This window comes from Melospiza melodia, chromosome 29 (assembly GCF_035770615.1).
Source record: "Melospiza melodia melodia isolate bMelMel2 chromosome 29, bMelMel2.pri, whole genome shotgun sequence".
NCBI classification, from domain to species: Eukaryota; Metazoa; Chordata; class Aves; order Passeriformes; family Passerellidae; genus Melospiza; species Melospiza melodia.
Window position 1 is genome coordinate 2,208,323 of NC_086222.1, and position 19,289 is coordinate 2,227,611.

General features: G+C 51.4%; 1 protein-coding gene across 2 annotated transcripts in view; it reads right to left on the reverse strand.

Annotated features, from left to right (window-relative positions):
- The window catches only part of NECTIN1 (nectin cell adhesion molecule 1), a 102,868-nt gene that overhangs the window by 12,278 nt on the left and 71,301 nt on the right, over positions 1–19,289 (reverse strand). For both annotated transcript variants that reach the window (XM_063178340.1, XM_063178342.1), the window contains exons 6-8: positions 5,628–5,775; positions 3,126–3,213; positions 2,555–2,665 (exon numbers count right to left, since the gene is read on the reverse strand). In XM_063178340.1, the coding sequence (XP_063034410.1) occupies positions 2,555–2,665; positions 3,126–3,213; positions 5,628–5,775 (347 nt within the window). The remainder of the gene's footprint in view (positions 1–2,554; positions 2,666–3,125; positions 3,214–5,627; positions 5,776–19,289) is intronic.

Here is a 19,289-nt window from a genome sequence, read left to right on the forward strand (position 1 = left end):
GGGCTGTCAGCTCTCTGTTGGCTTCCTCACAGCCTGGAACCCTAAAAACAGGGATTTATTCATGGCTCTGCTCCCTCCTGCAGGTATCCTGAGCCTGCAGACGTGCCCCAGCCTCTCCCTGTGTCCTGGTCCCCTGCCAGCACACGTCCACACGCTCGGCCCTGCACACCCTCTTGGAGCTTCCTCCTCCACCTGCCTCTTTTATTCTCTCCTGGCACTTCTCCCGCTCTCCCCTCCCTCACTCTTTGCCATCTCTAATCACTCCCTGACTCCCATTCTAGCGCTGTGAAATCGTCAACCCCAGGCGGTGCCTTTCGTGATAAATCTGGTTTATCCCAAATTACGAGGTTTTGCACAATTCATTCAAAGCTGAACGCACCCGCCCCATTTTCCTGCAGGATCTGCTCCCTTCCACTCTCATCTCCTTCACTCCCCTCCCAAAACAAATCTGCAGATGAGGTACAGGCAGAACAAGAATATCCTGCCTTTCTGCAGTGCATTTCGCTCTCAGGGATCCCAGAACCACAGAGCAGCCACTGCATCTGCATTTGGAGCAGGTGGGAGCAGGGCTGTGCCAAAGTGAGCCTGGCAGGGACCAGGGATGTGCTTCCCTCCTCATCCTCCAGCTGAGCCAGCCCTCAGGTGAAGGATTGGGCAGGAATTGCTTCATCCCATGGTGGTTTTGGACACCACTGCTGTTCCCTGGGGCTTCCCAGTCCTCAGAATCCCACTGTGACATGAAAAGGAGGTTGCGCAGTGCTTTAAGGGTGAAAAAAGTGATGCAAGTCCCTTTTTTCCCCAGCAGAGAGGAAGGCAAAGCTCGTTCCTTGGCAAAGCGTGGCCCGACAGCACAACCCAGCCCTGGCCTGGCTGAGGCAGCACGTCCTGCCTGTGAGATCTGGGCAGAATCCAGCAAAATCAGCACTCCTTGGCAGCCAAGGACACCCTGGTGTCCCTTGCCAGCCCCAAACTCCATCAGCCAGCTGCCTGCCCAGAGGATGCAGTCACTATTGAGCGAGGGGTGGGAGCAGGCCGCATCCTGCTGCTGGGGCAGGGAGCCAGAGCACGGCGCAGGTACGTGCTGGGCGAGCCTGGTGGCACTGCCAGGGGCTGCCACAGCTGTGCCAGCCCCGTGCCAAGAGCTGGAGACCCCCAGACGCCCCGTGCTCGCTGCAGAGCCAGTTCTTGGTGGGCCAAGCGAAGGGAGAGCTCCATGGGCGAGGAGCAGCCGGTGCCAGGCGTGGGACATGGAAATGCATCTTCTCCGGCCAGCACTGAGAGCAGCAAACTCTGTTGCCATGGTTACGGAGCAGCAACCCATCAGGCCCCATCTCACATCACTAACTCTGCCACTTAATTAACTGACTGCTCGTTATTTCCCGAAATGAGCTCCTCCATCCTCCTGCTTGCCTGAAATTCAGCTTTCAGACGCTTTCCGAGCCGCGGTCTCGCTCCAGCGTCCTGTGTTTCATTTAAAACTCAGCAAGGAGCAGAAAGAGCTGGGGAGCAGCCCCAGGGCTGAGGGAGGGCTCCAAGGGGAAGTTTTCCTTTAGGGATGAAATGAACAGGATCAGCACAGAACTGTGGCTTTTGATTTCCAGCGTCCTTGGCATCTCCCTGGCATCAGACTTGTGCCAGCTAAAGGTCACTGAGCCCTGTCCTTGCATTGTCTGCACATGGCAGGGCCACACCAGGATGAACTGGGCTGTAATTAGTGGGGTTCATAAAAGATTACTCCAGTCTGGGCTGATATTTCTGCCCCTTTCTCCAGGCAGGATTTCACTATGCTGAAGCACCAGGCCGGGTGTGCAGTGCTCTGAATTCCTCATGAGGAGGAGTTTGGGACAGACCTGAAGGATTTACATTGGGATATCTGGTCTGCTATGGTTAAAAAAGCAGAGCATCCCCATGCCATGGGGTGAGGGAGGGAAAGGATGCTGTTCAGGGCCTCGGAGTGGGATGGTTTTGTGTTTTCTCATCAAAAACTCACTCTAATCTTACCTGTTTCCTATTCCCTACACCCTCACATCTAACATTTCCTCACTCCTTGCAAACCAGCCTTTCCCATGTGACTGCCAGCATCTCCTCCTGACCCTTAATCTCTCCCTGCTGCTGCTGCCTCACATTAACATCTCTCCATCTGAGGCTGAACAAATCCACACTCCAGAAAAAAAAAAAAAAAAAAGGTTTAAATAACTTGTTGTTGTCAAGTGAGAGTCAAACGCTGGCATGCTCTGCCCTGCAGATAATTGCTTTGTGAGGCTCTCACTGCTGCTTCCCTCAGCTGCAAACCCCAATAGGGGCTCCCTGCAGGAGCTGAGCGGTGCCCAGGGGTGGCAGGTACAGAATTTGGGGTGGGCAGGGCATTTTACCCATAAAAGCACATTTGTGGGACCTACAGACAGCTGAGTTAGAGCTGGGATCAGTGTGGAGGCTGCTTTCCTCCAGGATGGGATAATCCCAGGCTGTGGATTTTGCTGTTTCAGGGTCCTGGGTGCCAGGTGGGGCTGGGCTGAGGTGCCAGGCGGTGCCACTGTCACCCTGTGCTCCTTACCAGCTTGTCACTGTAGGGAGAGGGCTCGGGGGCTGCCATGTCATAGTAGGGAGTCTGCAGAGGGAACTTCTGGATCTCCTCCTCGTGTTTCATGTTGTCCAAGTGAACAACCTGGAGTAAAAGGGACAGGAGAGGGATGAGAAGAGAAGGGATAATCATCCTGTGGCACAGCTTGGGGCAAGCTCTGCTTCAGGTGGCACCACAACCAAACACCAACTCCTTCAGACTTCAATATCCATCAAAGGGGCAGAGCAGAACCCAATTATATCTTTTAATTAATGCTAGACTCTGGGAATTCTGGGGGACAAGTCACAGAGTCAGAGAATCATAGAGTCATAGAACAGTTTGGGTTGGAAGGGACCTTAAAAATAATTTAATTCAAAGCTCCCACTAGACCAAGTTTCTCAGAGCCCCATCCAACCTGGCCTTGAAAAATCCTCATTTTCTGCCCCTCAAACCCAATCCAGGAACATCTTTGCTCTTGCAAACCCCATTTCCCAAAATCCAGGCCCTGTGGACCCTGCTTGGGATCAGTTTTCCGTGCCAGAGGCAGGAATTTGCAGGTTTTTACCTGGATGTCTTCTGGAGTCAGGTGGCTTTTCATGTCCTGTTTCCTCTTTGGTGGAGGGGCAGGTTTGTGGGATGGAGGGAGGTCAATCCTGCAGGGAAAGAGGAGGCTGCTGAGCAGAAAGCAGGAGAAAAGGTTCTGCTGCTTTGATGTGCCCAAGGGTTTGATTGTGTTTGTCACCAAACTGCCAATACAATCACACAGATTATCCTCAGGAACTCCCCCGTGCCCTTTGCCTCACCCCAATTAGAATTGTTAATGGAAAATAAACTCCCTCCTAGCATTGTGTCCTTATTCCAGGCAAATCCCAGTGTCAGAGTGCAGATCCTGAGGGTGCAGTGGGATACCTGCTCAGGAGTGACTGCAAATCCCTTGGGAGGTGTTTGTGATATGGCTGTGAGGTACCAGAAAGTGATAACAAGGTAATCGTCACAGACATCTTTTATGGAAAATCCTTTCCTTAGGATTTTTTTTTCCTCGTGAGAAGCTAAGAGGCCTCAGGAACAAAATGTAAACAATGGTTATCTGCTGCTGTGGAATGCAACAGTTGCATCTGGGATTGGTCTCATGTGGTTGTTTCTAATTAATGGCCAATCACAGCTGGCTCGGACTGAGAGCCGAGCCACAAACCTTTGTTATCATTCCTTTCTATTCTATTCTTAGCCAGCCTTCTGATGAAACCTTTCCTTCTATTCTTTTAGTATAGTTTTAATGTAATATATATAATAAAATAATGAATCAAGCCTTCTGAAACATGGAGTCAGATCCTCATTTCTTCCCCAATCCAAAAACCCCTGTGAGCACCGTCACAGGTAATGCCAACCCCAGCCTGACATCTCTCTGGAAATGGTTCCTGTCTGCAATAAACAGCCCTGTTTGCAGCCACAGCTCCCCAGGAGGAGTTGGAAGCCTCCTCATGGACCTGCCCTGCCAGGCAGGGACATTTATCTCCAACCCTCACCAAGGATCAGCTCCTACCCCAGAGAACAGGGATTGGCAGCCACGATAATCCCAGCCTGGAGACTGTCTCCGCACATTCTGTTCACATGCACAGATGTGTCTAATCCTTTTACAAAACTTATTAAAACTCTGATCCGCTAATTAGCTGGCTGCCCCCCTCGCTCCTCTCCGTGCAGACTCCACCAGATCCGATGGAGATGGGCGCCTTCCCTTGGATCCCAGCGCGGGACTGGAATGTGCTGGGGACAGGGAGGGCAGAGCAGGTCCCCGGGGCTCTGTAAAACATTGACTCCGTGGCTCTGCACAAAAGAAACGCCATTACCTTCGGGATCAGCCTCCACAATAGAGGCAGCACCTCGGCAGAGCCGGGCACAGTTGTGTTTCTATTCTCAGCTAAAGTGGCTCTTCCCTGAGCCTGGTGGAGGGCCATTGTGGGAAGTGGATTGTCAGAATGCATCTCGATCACAGGCCCGCTGCTGTTGATGCAATTTCACCTTGTGGTGCTGGTTTTTGTTGTTTGTGTGCCTCTCTGCCTCTCCTGCCGCTTCCCCCGCTCCTCTCCCCTGCCTCTCCTGCTATCCTCCAGGGCCCTCTCTCAAATGGGATTAAATGGAGCACAAAATGTGCCCAAGGTGGAACAACAATGAGCTGGGGGCTGGGGGAGCATAAAAGCAACCTCTGGGTGCTGGGCTTTGCGTGCCTCCCTTGCTCTCCCTGGGAAGGGAGGGAGGGAAGGAGGGGATGAAGAGCCGGTGCAGGACAGAGCTGTTCAGCAGAGCCCAGGCTAAATGCTCCTGGAGAGGTTCCTGCTGCACAAAGTGACCTCCACACCACTGCACTCCCTGCCTGGCATCTCTGCTGCCCTGTGTGGGCAGGGCAAAGCCCAGTTCCAAAGAGGAGCCCCTCTGGTGGCCTCTGTCCCTGCTGTTGGCAGAGTTTATGTCACCCACAGATCCCAAACTGCAGTGCTGGTAGATGTGAACCCTTCCCAGACTCTTTGGAATGCATTCAGAGATGCTCAGGTGTCGCAGATATCTTTTTATGAAAGTCCTTTCCTTAGGATTTTTTCCTCCTGAGAAGCTGACAGGCCTCAGGAACAAAATGCAAACAATGGTTATCTGCTGCTGTGGGACGCAACAGGTGCATCTCTGATTGGTCTCATGTGGTTGTTTCTGATTAATGGCCAACCACAGTCAGCTGGCTCGGACTCTCTATCTGAGACACAAGCTTTTGTTATCATTCTTTTCTTATTTTATTCTTAGCTAGCCTTCTGATGAAATCCTTTCTTCTATTCTTTTAGTATAGTTTTAATGTAATATATATCATAAAATAATGAATCAGCCTTCTGAAACATGGAGCCAGATCCTCATCTCTTCCCTCATCCTCGAACCCCTGTGAACACAGCCACAGAGAAACAAGACAGAACCAGCAGGAAAACATTTTCCCACCAAATTTCCCCCTTGTGGAGGTAGAGGAAGGGCTGGAGGAGCTGTGCCCGTGCCCAGGGCAGCTGCAGCCTGGCTGGGCAGTGCTGGTGCTACTCACAGGTCGTTGTCGGTGTCGGAGCAGCTCTTCTGCTGCCGCCTGTAGACAATGATGACGGTGACGGCCACGCCAATGATGAAGACGGCGGCAATGACGCCTCCCACGATCCCGATGATGCCTCCGGGGGCACTCTGAGGTAGTGGCTTGTCTGCAACACACGGGGAAGCACAGGGGACAGGGTAAGAACGGCAGAAATGCAGCTGGGGTAGCGCTGGCACCACCAGGGAGCAAAGGTAAGGATGAATCCCAAAGCTTTCCTGAGTGTCCCTGTCCAGCAGCTCCATGGAGGGAACCAGATCCTATTGAAATGCACTGCTCAGAGCTCAAGAGGAACAGAAAATGTGGCAGGGGACAGGGTTAGAACAGCAGAAATGCAGCTGGGGTGGTGCTGGCACCACCAGGGAGCAAAGGTGAGGATGAATCCCGAAGCTTCCCTGAGTGTCCCTGTCCAGCAGCTCCATGGAGGGAGCCAGATCCTATTGAAATGCGCTGCTCAGAGCTCAAGAGGAGCAGAAATTGTGGCTACAATTGTGTCTCCAAGAGTTAAACACTTCCTTACTCCGCTCTGCGGTTTCATCTTCAGGTGTTTATTCCTGGATCCGCTTCCCTGCCTTTGTTCAGGGCTCAAAGGAAGAAGGGTTTAGGGAATAAAGGTGCTTCCAAGCATTCATGTGGACCTGCTGCTTGATACTGTTGAAGTATTCTGAAAGCCTTCTGCTGGGCTTTGTCCCAGCTCCCTCACTGAATTCCTGGTGCTGCTGGAGTGTTCCTTAAATGAGCTAAGGAGCAATGCTCAATAGACTGAGGTGGGGCAGAGGTTTGTGCACCCCAAATCATTCCTAAAAAAGATGCCCTGAGCGCAGGATTTAGGAGCAGGAGGGAGATAGACCCAGTCTTGCATTTCATCCCCTGCTTGGTGACCAGGGCCAGCTCCTTGGTGACAAACATGGGCCTCATCCAAAGGAAACCCATCCCGATGGGAAAGCGCTTTGAAACCTGCGATAAAAGGATTTAATTTGCTCTACCTTCCAACCTAATTAAACTTGAAAACTAGCTAATTGGTACTTTGTACTTACAACTCAGGCAGTGATGAAAGGAGGAGATAATTGGGATGGAGGAAGAAGGAGGAGGAGGAGGAGGAAAAGATATTCAGGGGAGGGGAGCAAGACAGGGATGAGGGAACAAGGGGCTTTGTAGGACTTGTCTGTCACATCTAATTTTTGTACTTCTCTTAATGCCCTGGCTACTGGCTGCTCTGAGAGACCACATTGGGCTAATGGATCTTATTCTGCAACAATTTGGACCAGAATCTCCCCTAAACTACCCATCCCCAAGGCCTCAGAATTAGGCCCACTTTCCATGTGCAAAGCAGTAAAACAAAATGTATGTGGCTATAAAACATCTGCACACATCCCCAAACCACACAGGATGAGGAATCCAGGACTTTTCAGGGTGAAAATCCTGCTCTTTACTCCCACTTCACCTCCATGGATGCAGCGCTGCTCATCCTGAACCCTCCCCGTGCCAGGTGCAGCCTCAAAAGGGCTGCGCTGGATCATTTCCAAGAGCGCATTCCCAGATGTCCCCTCCCTTCCCCAGCTCTCAGATTTGCTGCTGTCATCCAGGAGTGAACTGAGGTGTGCAAACATCTCCCTGGGAGCCCCCCCTGCCCTGCTCCATCCCAAATTGCACAAAACACTCCCAGCCCCACGCTGAGGAATTCACCCTGGGAATTGCTCTGACACCAATGCCCCATTCCCATTCCCACAAAATCCTGGTTTTTTCCTGCCACAATTTGACACTCCATGGGTCATCATCCCACCCTGCCCCTGCCTTTTTCCTGCTCCTTAATGTGAGCTCCAAGCTGTGTTAGTTTGGTGGCAGGATGCTGGAGCCATCAGACCCCACGGTTGGCAGCCTCTTCTCTTCTCTGTTGTTATTATATTCCTAGAGTCCCAGCTCTCAGGCCGCTACAGCTCTCAGCTGTCCTATCTTCTATCACGTCGGGGTCACCACTTGTTGCTATTATATTTCTAGAGTCCCATACCTCCTCAGTGATATTTCTTGGGGGCAGTTCTTCACAGCACAGACTTCTGCTTGTTGCTGCTTCTTAGTCAGGGCTCTTTTCAGGCTTCCCCCCAACTGGCCAAGCCCACCCCCTTTTATCACAGTTATCTTCACTAGCCACAGCTGCAGCCCAATTAAGGACATCGCAGCGTCAGCCCATCAAAAACAACCGGGGCTTATCAGGCCTATACACAGATACTCAAATACAATACAGATATTTTACTAGGACTCCTACTTCTCTCCTCTCCTCTCCCCTCCCCTCCCTAAGTCACAACACCTTGTAAATAATATTTGTGCCTCCAGACAGTTCTCTCACATCTGACATCTCACCACAGAGCCCCCCTCCAGGCCAGCACTGGGGATTGTGGCTGTAAAGAATGTCCCAGTCACTTTGGCTGGGACATTCCCGTGATGGATTGGCCCCTGATGGCTCTGGGGATGGCAGAGAACGAACAGGGAACATCAGCCTCCTGCTGCTGCCGTAAATCAGGAAAAAAAGGGTGGAAGGAGAAAGAGGGAAAGGAAATAAATAAATAAAATGGATCTCCAGGCGCTCAGGTGAGGCTGGGTGATGGCAGGAAGGGGCTGAGAAGATTTAGAGGTGGGGGGAATACAGCAGGAGAGGGAGAGGTGAATGCAGGGCAGCAAGGGGAGGAGGGGAGTGAAAGAATGATGGAGAATTGCAGATATTTTGGTGTTTATGAGAGTCCCTCTCCTTCCCAGGCTCTCTGCATGAACATCCCAGGGTCAGAGCCCATCCCAGGGCTGTGTGGCCTTGCAGGGACAAGCATCAAAGCATGGCACAGCCCTGTGACAGCAAACCCTGCCCCTGCACGTGCAGCTCTCCTTGCTGGGGACAATGTGAGCCACTCCAAAGGGTTGGAGGTGACAGCACTAATTGCTGGCAAGAAGAGGAAACCCCAGGAGGTGAGGAAGATAACTGAGAGAAGAAGGTCCTGAGAGAGCAGGAAAGTGCCCAGGATAGAGGAAAATGAGAATTAGAGAGAAACCTTCCTTTATGCTTGCTCTTCTCTTTTACATTTTCCCCCCCTTTTAAAACTATTTTTTCATCTCTATCCACTGTTTATTTCCCCCTGGGGAAGAGTTGTGGTTGGTACAGTTTGGAGGCCACCACCAGAGCTTTTCTGGAGGGCAGGGTGGCTGCAAAAAGGGACATTTCCAGTCAAAGGGGAGAACACCAGAAGAGCCTCAGGAGATGCCCAGCAGTGCCAGACGAGGATTCGGTTCCACTGACAGGGCTTTTGGGCAGCCCTGGGAAGATGCTTGAAAGGCTTGTGAATCAGGATCAGAATAAATTGGCAGGACAGCTCAGGGGCCTCCAGACAGGAGTGGGAAAAGGCTTTGCCAATTAAGAATGCAAACTCCCGTGCTCTGTCACGCTTGAACAATTTAAGTCTCCAAAAAAAGAACCAAATTAAAAAAAATAAAGAAAAAAAAGAAAGAAAACAAAGTTTGTGTGAAGCAGTTGGCAGTGAGGCAGGTACCAGAGGGGCTCAACAAACAGCTCAGCCTTATCTGGATGTCTGAGGGCTGCTGGGAAACTCCCTGCTCCTGCTGGAAGCTGAATTAATTCACAGTATTACAATTAAGGAGAAAAGAAGGGCGTCCCACCCCCAGTCTCTCTCAGAGCTGTTTTGTTCATGACTTTGTTCTCCCACGGCTCTTCTGGAGAGGGAGGCAGGCACAGGGAAGGGAGGGAATGGTTATCTCTCTGTAAAACGTCATTCCCAGTCACCGGTGCCGCGTGAGGGGAGCCACCAGCAGATGAGATCTGTGCACAGCCAGGCCAGGAACACCAATCTGAGGTGCTGATAGCCAATTCCCCAGTTCTGAGGGGCTGATAGCCAATTCTCCAGCCCCAGAGCCCAGTTCAACCACATTCCAACCTGCCAGCCACTCCTAGGGAAGGTGGGATGCTGTTAGCCATGGATGTATGTCCTGCTATCCATGGACGTGTGTCCTGTTAGCCATGGATGTGTGTCCCATTGTAGCCATGGATGTGTGTCCTGTTAGCCATGGATGTGAGTCCTTCTAGCCATGGATTTGTGTCCCGCCAGCCATGGATATTTGTCCCTCCACATCTGCCCTGAATTCAGCTGCCCCAAGGACATCCTGAGCCCCATCTCATTGCTGAGTCACTGAGCTTCAACCCCCAGGTGAATCTGGAAGCTGGGCCACTCTCAGGGCTGGTTTACAGCAGCTCTGAGTGGAGCTAATTTGTTCCAAGAGAGATGCACACCCTTCTCCTGTCTGCCCTCTGCTAAATCCAACCTGATCCCTCTTTCCTTCCCAGCCAACCACCACAATCAACACACAGCACCTCTGCTCTGAGACCTGCTTTACCCATAACCAGCTCCAAAGCAGGGTTCCCTTTCCATTTATCACCTCCCCACAGTGAGCACATCTCCCTTTATTTCATGGCTGGCCAAGGGGCTCACAGCCTTGGGCAGGGATTGGGATCCTTCTCTTTTGAAGCTCCTGCAGCAGCCAGCCTTGCTGGATTTAATGCAACCTCAGCCCTGCTCACAGCATTTACAGCACAGCACCCTGTGCCCAGCCTGTCCCCAGCCTGGATTGTCACCGTGACCTGGTGGAAGGAGAAGTTTGCTGGACTCTTTCTGCCTGGTGAGCAAGACAATGAGCTCAGACGATGCATATTTATAATGCACCCCACCTGACACATTCCAGGGAGCCTGAGACAAGTTCACAGAGCTAAATTAAACCGAGTTGAAAAGCTTGGCAGAACAAATACTTCCCTGGCTTGGTTCTGAAGGCAGGAGCAGGATTGGCTAATTTGAGACACGCTCCAGTTGAACACACACCCCCAGGCACAAGCTGCTCCCCAGCCTTGTTGTGATGCCTTTTGTTGGCAAAGGGTTAATGGAAAGCTGTTCCCAGGAGCTGATAGGGCAGAGGGGAGGATAAACAGAGGGGCTTGCTGGGGGTTTTAGAGGGATCTGAAGCCTGGGGAGGAGAGTGACGAGGGTTTCTCTGGGGGCTCTGTGCGTTCAGTGAATCCCTTGCAGGGCCAGCCAAGGCAGGCTGTTAGCCATGGGTGTGTGTCTCCCAAGCACCCAGAGGATGAGAGGGATTCAGGAGGGCAGACACTGCTGGGAAAGCTGCACAGCAGCACTGGACCATGAGTATGTGAGGCTAAAATCCTTCAGCCCTTCATCCTCTGCATCCAAACCCTTCCCAGCCCTTGCTTGATCCTGGTTTGAAGGGGAGTGCAGCAGCTCACTCTGCTCCCTCCTAGGCCCCCTCAGACCCTGCTCAGGCTCAGACCCTTCCCTCACTGCAGGTGGTGCTGACCAGGCTGCTCTTCACAGTGAAATTCTGCCCTGTGCAAACACAAACCCACGTTCCACAGCAATTCCTGGTTTGCAGCATTAATTAACCCCTGGAAGGATCCAGACCCAGCTCTGTCACCAAGGACTGCTCTTCCAGGGAGAGGAACAGGGGCAGCTGCACCTCAGCTCGGGTAGCAGGAGTGCTTTGGTTAGGAAAGGTGATTGGCAGGGTTTTCTGAGCAGGAAGAGTGTCTGGGCTTCACTTGGAGACAAAAGCACCGTGTCAGTAATTCCCATGCCTGTTATGTAACCCCAGCAAACTTCCACACACGCTCAGGGGAAGATTTTTCTCCTGGGCAGAGCATTTCTGGTGTGATTTTCAATATTATAATGAAGATAGCTCAGCTGCAGAATGCATGGACCTTGAATGTTTCGCCACGCAGACATCCATCAACATCTTGATTTAACACATCCTTAAAGCTTGTTGGTTCCAGGAGGTTCTGGAATAAGGGATGCTATCAGCTGTCTGTTCCACTGATAGACAACATCTTCATTTACCCCATCCTCAAAACTTGTTAGTTGCAGGATGTCCTTGGCTGGGGGATGCTGCCTGCTCCCCTGATTAGGTCTCCTTTCTTCCTGATTAGGTTTGAAAGCCCACAAAGATCTGACAGCAGGGAACATCCTGACTCGAGATAGTCTTGACCTATTCCGCATTTTGCAGCACAGCCAGCTAAAGGTTAAGCACCAAAAATGAAGGCAGAGCTGCTCTTCTGCCTCCGTGCCCTGATATAAGTCAGATGGAATTTTCAGAGCCGCCACAGCCTCTCCCATCGGGCTGTTTGTTGATGTAACTCTCACTTACACAATCAGCCACCACACAGGCGAGTGCCAAGGCATGGCTGCGATCCTGACAATGCCTCCTTTGCCTGGAAATCCCCCTCTGCACCGGCTGGGCCCCCAGAATGTGCTGCTCACCTCCCACACGGCACTGCTGGGCCTGCAGAGGGGTGCTGGGAGTGTCCTGATTTACTGCGCGTGTGATGGGGGGGAAAACTCAGTGTCCCCAACAAATAAACGCCCTGACCCCTCTGCATTGTCCTTTTTCTCCCTCTCACAAGTGGGAATCCCTCTGTCCCCTTCTAATTTCCCTCCCATGAAGCCCAGAAATCTGGGTATCCCCTGGGTGCTCGGCCATTCCCAGCACAGCCATTCCCCTGTCTGGGTACTGATCACAGCATCCCTTGAACATCCCTGACCACTTTCCTTCCCTCTGTCATTTCTGCCAGCCCAACTGGCACTTTGAGGCTTTCCAAGCCTCTCCCCAGCCTCTGATGGGGTTTTGGGAGAGCCTGGACGTGCAATGTGTGGATCCAGCTCTCCCTGGGGTGCCTGCTTTGAAGTGGACACTGGGATTTCACACACATTCCAGCAGGGAATGGCTTTGCCATGCGAGGCTCTCTCCAGTAATGACCAGCTTGTCCCTCCCCTGCAGGAAGCACCATCCTTGCTTAAATGACATCTGGTTAAAGAGCTGCTGGCCACAAAAACATGTCTGGAATGTGGCCCTAGCCCTTGGTGGCCTCCCCTTCCATGCTGCCAGCAGCCACTGACAAGGATGGGGTTTGGATGCAGCTGTGGGAGCAGGGTGTGAACCCCTGGGATCCAGCAGGGATGAGGATTCTGCAGAGCTCTGGTGGGAATTTCTCACAGATTCCTCATCCTGGGCTGGTTTTTCTCCTCTGTGCTGAGGATTCTGCAGAGCTCTGGTGGAAGATCCACCACAGATTCCTCGTCCTGGGCTGAGGATTCTGCAGAACTTTGGTGGGAGCTCCACCACAGATTCCTCATTCTGGTCTGGTTTTCCTCTCTCTGCTGAGAATTCTGCAGAACTCTGGTGGGATCCCCACCACAGATTCCCCATCCTGGGCTGTTTTTTCTTGTTTGTGCCCCTCCAGCAAAGAGGGGGCAAACACAACCTTGCTCCACTAATCCACCCCAAACTCACCTGCCCTCTGTCCCTGCCAGCCCCACAGAGCCTCCTGCCTCCCACCACCAGGATTTGCAGCACCTCAGCCTGTTTTGGGGAAGAAGATGAGCCCTGGAGAAGAAGGGAAATGTTCTCTGGCATTTCCTCTGCCTCGCAGCCCTTAATTTTAGTTCTGCTTCGTTTCCTTGCAGCTTGGCAGAGTAATGAACAATCAAATCCCTTTAGTAATTTATTTCTTCTGCCGCACAGTTGCGAGGAGGTGATGACACTTGAAATTGCCTCTCCTGGAGGGATGGAGGGGCTGGATCCTGCAGCCCATTACACCAGGATGTTCCTGTCCTGCTCTCAGCAGCCTGCCCAGAGCACAGCGTGCTCCCAAGCCCATGTTCAGCCACAGATACAGCCCAGCTCCCTTGATGAGTCCATTAAGGTCACGCTATTACAAGCAGCCACCAGATGAATTCTGTCAGATAGAAGGCGCAGGGACTGCAGCTCAGACTCTCATCATTTGTGTTAATAGAGTTAATTTGCTCAACGATCCCCAGCAGCACTCCTGGGAGCTCTGGCTCTGCCTGGCCGTGTGCCCCGGGCCGTGTTTGTCTCCCGTTGCCGTGGGGGTGTTTACAGCTGGGTCCTGGATGTCTCCAGAGGATGAGCTCACCTCCCCTTTGCATCCCTGCTCAGGGAGCCAGGATGGAGCTCAGGGCGGGGAGGAGCTGCTCTGCTCCCCTGATAGCTGGCAGGGAAAGGGGCACAGTCTGTGGTGGTGTTCACAGGGGTCCCAGGATGAGGGGAGAGACGAGAATGTTGACTCTGTGTTTCAGAGGGCTGATTTATTATTTTATTATATATTTTATATTAAAACTATGCTAAAAGAATAGAAGAAAGTATTTCAGCAGAAGGCTGGCTAAGAATAGAAAAAGAATGGAATGATAACAAAAATTTGTGTCTCGGACAGAGACCCCGAGCCAGCTGACTGTGACTGGCCATTAATTAGAAACAACCACATGAGACCAATCCCAGATGCACCTGTTGCATTCCACAGCAGCAGATAACCATTGTTTGCGTTTTGTTCCTGAGGCCTGTCAGCTTCTCCGGAGGAAAAACCCTAAAGGAAAGGATTTTTCAGAGAATGTGTCTGTGACATCAGTCCTCTCCTGTGCCCAGGCAGCTGCAGCAGCAGGGAGGGCTCCAGGCTGCTCCTCACACCCTTTCCTTCTCTCCTGTCCCAAATCCCTGAGACATGCAGCAAACCAGACCAAAAGTGACTTTCCATCCTCCTGGGGCAGGGAGGGAGCTGCCAGATGTGTGAGGATGGAGCTTCCAGATGTGTGAAGATGGAGGCTTGGATGCTCCTGTGGCTCTGGTGCTGCTGCCTCCCCTCCTGCCCCTCACACGCCTTCCAGGACTGTCACCATCCCTGTCCTGCTGTCCCCAGCTGTCCCCACCCAATCCTGCTCCAGGAGAGGGGCCTGGTGCAGAAAACAACTCAGGCCTCACCTTCCTGACCTTTTTCCTGATTTCTCTCTCCTGTTAATGGCACTGGAAGGCTTCTCACACACCTCCTCACTTCACCTAACTTCTGAAATGATAAATTCACCAATAAATGGCACCAATAGTTTGCCACGCAGCCTCATTCAGCTGGGAGTTTCTCAGCTTGGACAGGGAGCTTCCCTCTTGTCCAGCATGGATGAAATGGAAAAGCAGGAAAAGGATAAAATGGAAAAGCAGGAAAAGGAGCAAAAGGAAAAGCAGAAAAAGGAGCAAAAGGAAAAGCAGAAAAAGGAGCAAATTGAAAAGCAGAAAAAGGAGCAAATGGAAAAGCAGGAAAGGAGCAAATGGAAAAGCAGGAAAAGGATAAAATGGAAAAGCAGGAAAAGGAGCAAATGGAAAAGCAGGAAAAGGATAAAATGGGAAAGCAGGAAAAAGATAAAATGGGAAAGCAGGAGAGGGAGCAAATGGAAAAGTAAGAAAAGGAGCAAATGGAAAAGCAGGAAAAGGATAAAATGGGAAAGCAGGAAAGGGAGCAGCCAGTGAGCAGCCCAGAGAAGCTGAAGGACAGCCATGAGTACTAAACCCAGCCTTACCCTGGGGGCACAACAGGACCAAACAACCCCCCTGCACTGTCCACAGGCACTCCTGCATGTGGATGTGGTCAAGAGAGCTGGAATGACCCAGAAAAGGCACAAGATTTGAAAAGCTGCTCGTGATCTGTCTCTGGGGACTGGCACACCTGTGTTGGTGGCTCCTGAGACGACAAAACAATTTCCCTGCGTTTGAGGATGGCAAAGCTGAGGAGCTTCCTGGACAGCATCTCCTTGGATATTCCACTTATTACAAGCAAACAGAGGGGTTGAAAGACTCAGCTGAGGAGATTCCAAACTCACAGCTGTTGGTTTTTTACTGTTTGTTAAAATAGTTAAATTTGAGAAAGGTTAAATTCCAGCAGAAAGGAGGAGGGCACAGAGAATGCCTCGAATCCTACAGGGTGGTTTCCTGGCACCACAGAAAAAGCAAACACAGGCTCCAGGTAATGAAGAATTAAAAGGGAGGAATATAATCAATGCCAGTCTGTGAGGGTCATGGGAAATGGGCCTTGTCAGTCAAACACAATGTCATTTTTTTGCCTACTAAACCAGTCATGTCATCAAAGCGAGAGTGGAGACGGGATGGAAAATAGATTTAGGGTGACTGACAGGATCTGGGAGTGGAACACAGAGGCTGCCAGAGCTGGGCTGTCACAAGGGCACCCTTGAGCCAGGACATTCCTCCCCATCTCCAAACCTCCCTCTGCCAGCCCAATGCCCTGCTGGGTGCCAGGAGAGGGGAGGTGACCCCTGTGTGACACAGGGCCCTGGGGTAAAGGACATTGTAGGGATGGACAGGGCTCTCAGAGCCTCTGGGCAGAGTGCAGGGCTGCTCTCAGGGCTTCTGCTGCTCACAGCGACCCTGAGATGTGTTAGAAAATCTCTTTTCCCAGCCCAGCGGTCACAGAAGGAGTCAGAGCTCTTCTATTCTCGTTGTCAAGGTTGTTTAGTGTTTCTTATCTATAAAATTTTTTCTCCTGTCCAGCCAAAATCCGTTCAGCAGGACAGACAGAGGCACTCTGAAACCCTCAGGGTGGTGTTATCTTTTTATACCAAAAACTACATGTACAATATTTACAATAACTTCCCAATACCCATCACCTGTGTTAGACAGTGAGCTTCTACTTTAAACCAATCCCAAAGTGCCACCATCACAGCAGAAGATGGAGGCCAAGAAGAAGAAGGAGAAAGGCTGGACACACCCAGATCCCTCCATCTTGCCTCCTGAACCCCCATTCTAAAAACCCCCAAAAAATCCATTTTTTCACCCTGTGATAAATTCATTGTCATTCTACTCAAAATTTTGTGGCTTGTAATTCTTCATGTAAGCTTGGTAATTTTTTACATGGGTCATAATCAAAGGCACAGGGGTCTTGGGCTCTGTGCCAGGGTCTCTGAGACCCCTGGCAGGGATCCTGGCACTCCAGGACACCCAGAATTATCTTGAATTCCAACAAGCTGCCTGTGCACATCCCTCCTTTTGGGGACAGGCTCCAACCCCTTCCTTTCACATCTCCCCATCCTGTTGCTCAGGTAACAATTTCAAGGCAGGTCCTCCAAGCAAATTTTTAGGTCAGTTATAATTGGAGGAGCTCACACGGAGCTATAAAACATCAGTTAATATGCTGGAACTATCTAGTTAAATGCCAATTATAAAACCCCATAAGCTCCTCAACTCAAATATATTAATAACATAATTAAACATTTATTGCTTATGCAAATTAAAAGTTCAGTTAATCGGACGCCAACCAAACCCCAGGAAGTGACCATTTAAATAACTAATTTCTATTTAATTACAATTCCTCCCCTTGCAAAGCCCCCCCACGCCATTTTTGCTGGGCAGTGTTTACTCCAGCTTGGCATTCCCATCCCATTCCCAGACAGATGCAGCATTCAGAGCACAGCTGGCAGCAGCTGGACTGGGCACACTGGGGCAATTATGGACCTCAGGATGAGCATTTTGGGGTGGGATCAGCTCCCTGGGTGGACAGATGTGTGTGCCAGCAGAAAGGCTCTGTGCATTGTTCTGGTGGCACTGGGAGGACTGGGAGATGCAGCAGTGGGGTGAGGCTGGAAATGAAGCATGTATTCCTCGGGGGATGGAGGAATTGAAGCATTTATTGCTCAGGGAATGGAGGAATTTAAGGATTTATTCCTCGGGGAATGGAGGAATTTCCCCTGGTGAGCAGAGCCATAAGGATGGACTCCCTCCTCCCTTCCCTCCTCCCTTCCCTCCATCCACGGGCAATCAGTTAAACCTGACAGGTGTGAACTTGGCAAATTTCTGTTCCAAAGCCTGAGGAAAGCAGGCTGGCAGGAGTTTGGGGTGTTCAGGGACATGAGGGAGAGAGGGAAATGTTCTCACACCCTCGCTCTGCGGGGTGAGGGTGGGTGGAAGGAGGGAAGGTGCACCTGGACTCAGGCTGAGGCTGGAAAAGGACCTGAAAACCACAAAAATCAGAACCCCCCTCCTCTCACAGCTCCCTTTGACCCTTTAGGATTTGATCCCTAATCACCTCCTGGGATTTAGCCAGTGATAATTTCCCCAGCAAACCACAGGACAGCGTCTTCTGCACAGAGGCAGAAAAAGATCATTTTCTGCTCACATTCAACCATTTTCCTCCCAAAATTCCCAACCATTCAGACAAAAACCTCTGCCTGCTTCCTGCCAGGACCTGGGTTTGGTCCAGCAGTGGTGAAATCTGCGGAGGAGGGAGCATCCCCAGCTCACCTTGAGCCTGGCTCAGCCACACGAGGCCACGCTCACCCCAGCTGTGAGGTGAAGGGAGCAGCTCGGATGCCAGGGATCCATAAATCTCTGCCTTTCAATAATTCAGCCCCTGGAGGGTGACACAACACTTTTTACCCTACATTTCAGGTGAAAATATCAGCCTGGCTCTCTGCTTTCTGCTCGCCAGGATGTGAAATTCCAGCAGCGCAGCACGCATCCATTTTTTATTCTTTTTTTTTTTAAATCGTTTTTTATTTTTAACAGGCTGAGCCTTGTTCTGCAAATACTCTCTAAATCCAGGCTGCATCTAGACACGTCTGGGAAGGCTGTGAAATGCCTGTTTGGAGGAGGAGGAGGAGGAGGAGGAGAGAACCAGCCCTCCTCTCCTTCTGCCAGGCACCACTGAGGGCATCTGAGGCTCAACAGCACTGCTGGTGTCACAGGTCCCTCAGCTGGAATCCATTTGCATAAAGCAATTTCCTCCAACAAATATGTTCATACAAATCAAACTGGAGATTGCAAATCATTTGAAAGTGGTGAAAAAAAAAAAAAAAAACCAACAAAAAATCCAAACCCAAAAAGCAAACCAAACCCAACCCCAATCAAACGTATTTGTTGCTACGAGTAATTCAGCCTGCACCGTGAGTTTCTCTTGGTTCCATTTGCCCAGCAGTGGCTGCAGGAGGTTTGATGGGCTCTGGGTGACCTTGAGTGCTCTGAGCTGAGCTGCAGCAGGGCTTGCCTCTCACCTCACAAGGAATTTGGGATTGGAGGTTGCATATTTCAGCGGCCTGACCTGTTTCCAGTGCCCCCTCACTGGTTTAACATCTCCCAGTCCTGCTTTCCTCTCTGGCTGCTGCAGCCCTTTGGCTCCTGCACTTCCAGCTCTGGTTCTGTGGATTTATCCCCCTGGTTTTGGGTCTTGTGCAAGGCATCAGTCCCAGGTGCTGCTCCAGGGAAATTCCCTGATCGCCCTGAGCTGCATCTCACCACAAATCCTTCTCCAGCTCCTTTATTTGGTCAGAAATAACACCCCACAGTCACCAGGCATGGTGAGGGAGTGCACAGGGTGGGGACCCGGCCCTGCACCTCCACCAGGGACATTCCAGCCCTGAATTCCACCTGCATTCACCTGGGAGGGGGATCCCACCACGCACAGAGCCACAAACCTCCCCCTGCCCTGGTGCAGCTCCTGCCTTGCTCCGTGCTGATCCTCAGGGCTCTGCAGCCCCTCTTGGGCTCCCCTACAGATCTGTGCCTTGGAGAAAGGATCCAAGCCACTTTTTTTCCAGTCCAGCCACTTTTTTTTCCTGATGCAGTTCCTGCCTCACCCTATGCTGCTCCTCAGCGCTCTGCAGCTCCTTTTGGGCACTCCTGCAGCCCCTTCTGGGCTCTCCTGCAGCCCCTTCTGGGCCCTCCTGCAGATCTGTGCCTTGGAGAAGGGATCCAAGCCATGTTTTTGTCCATCAGGCACTG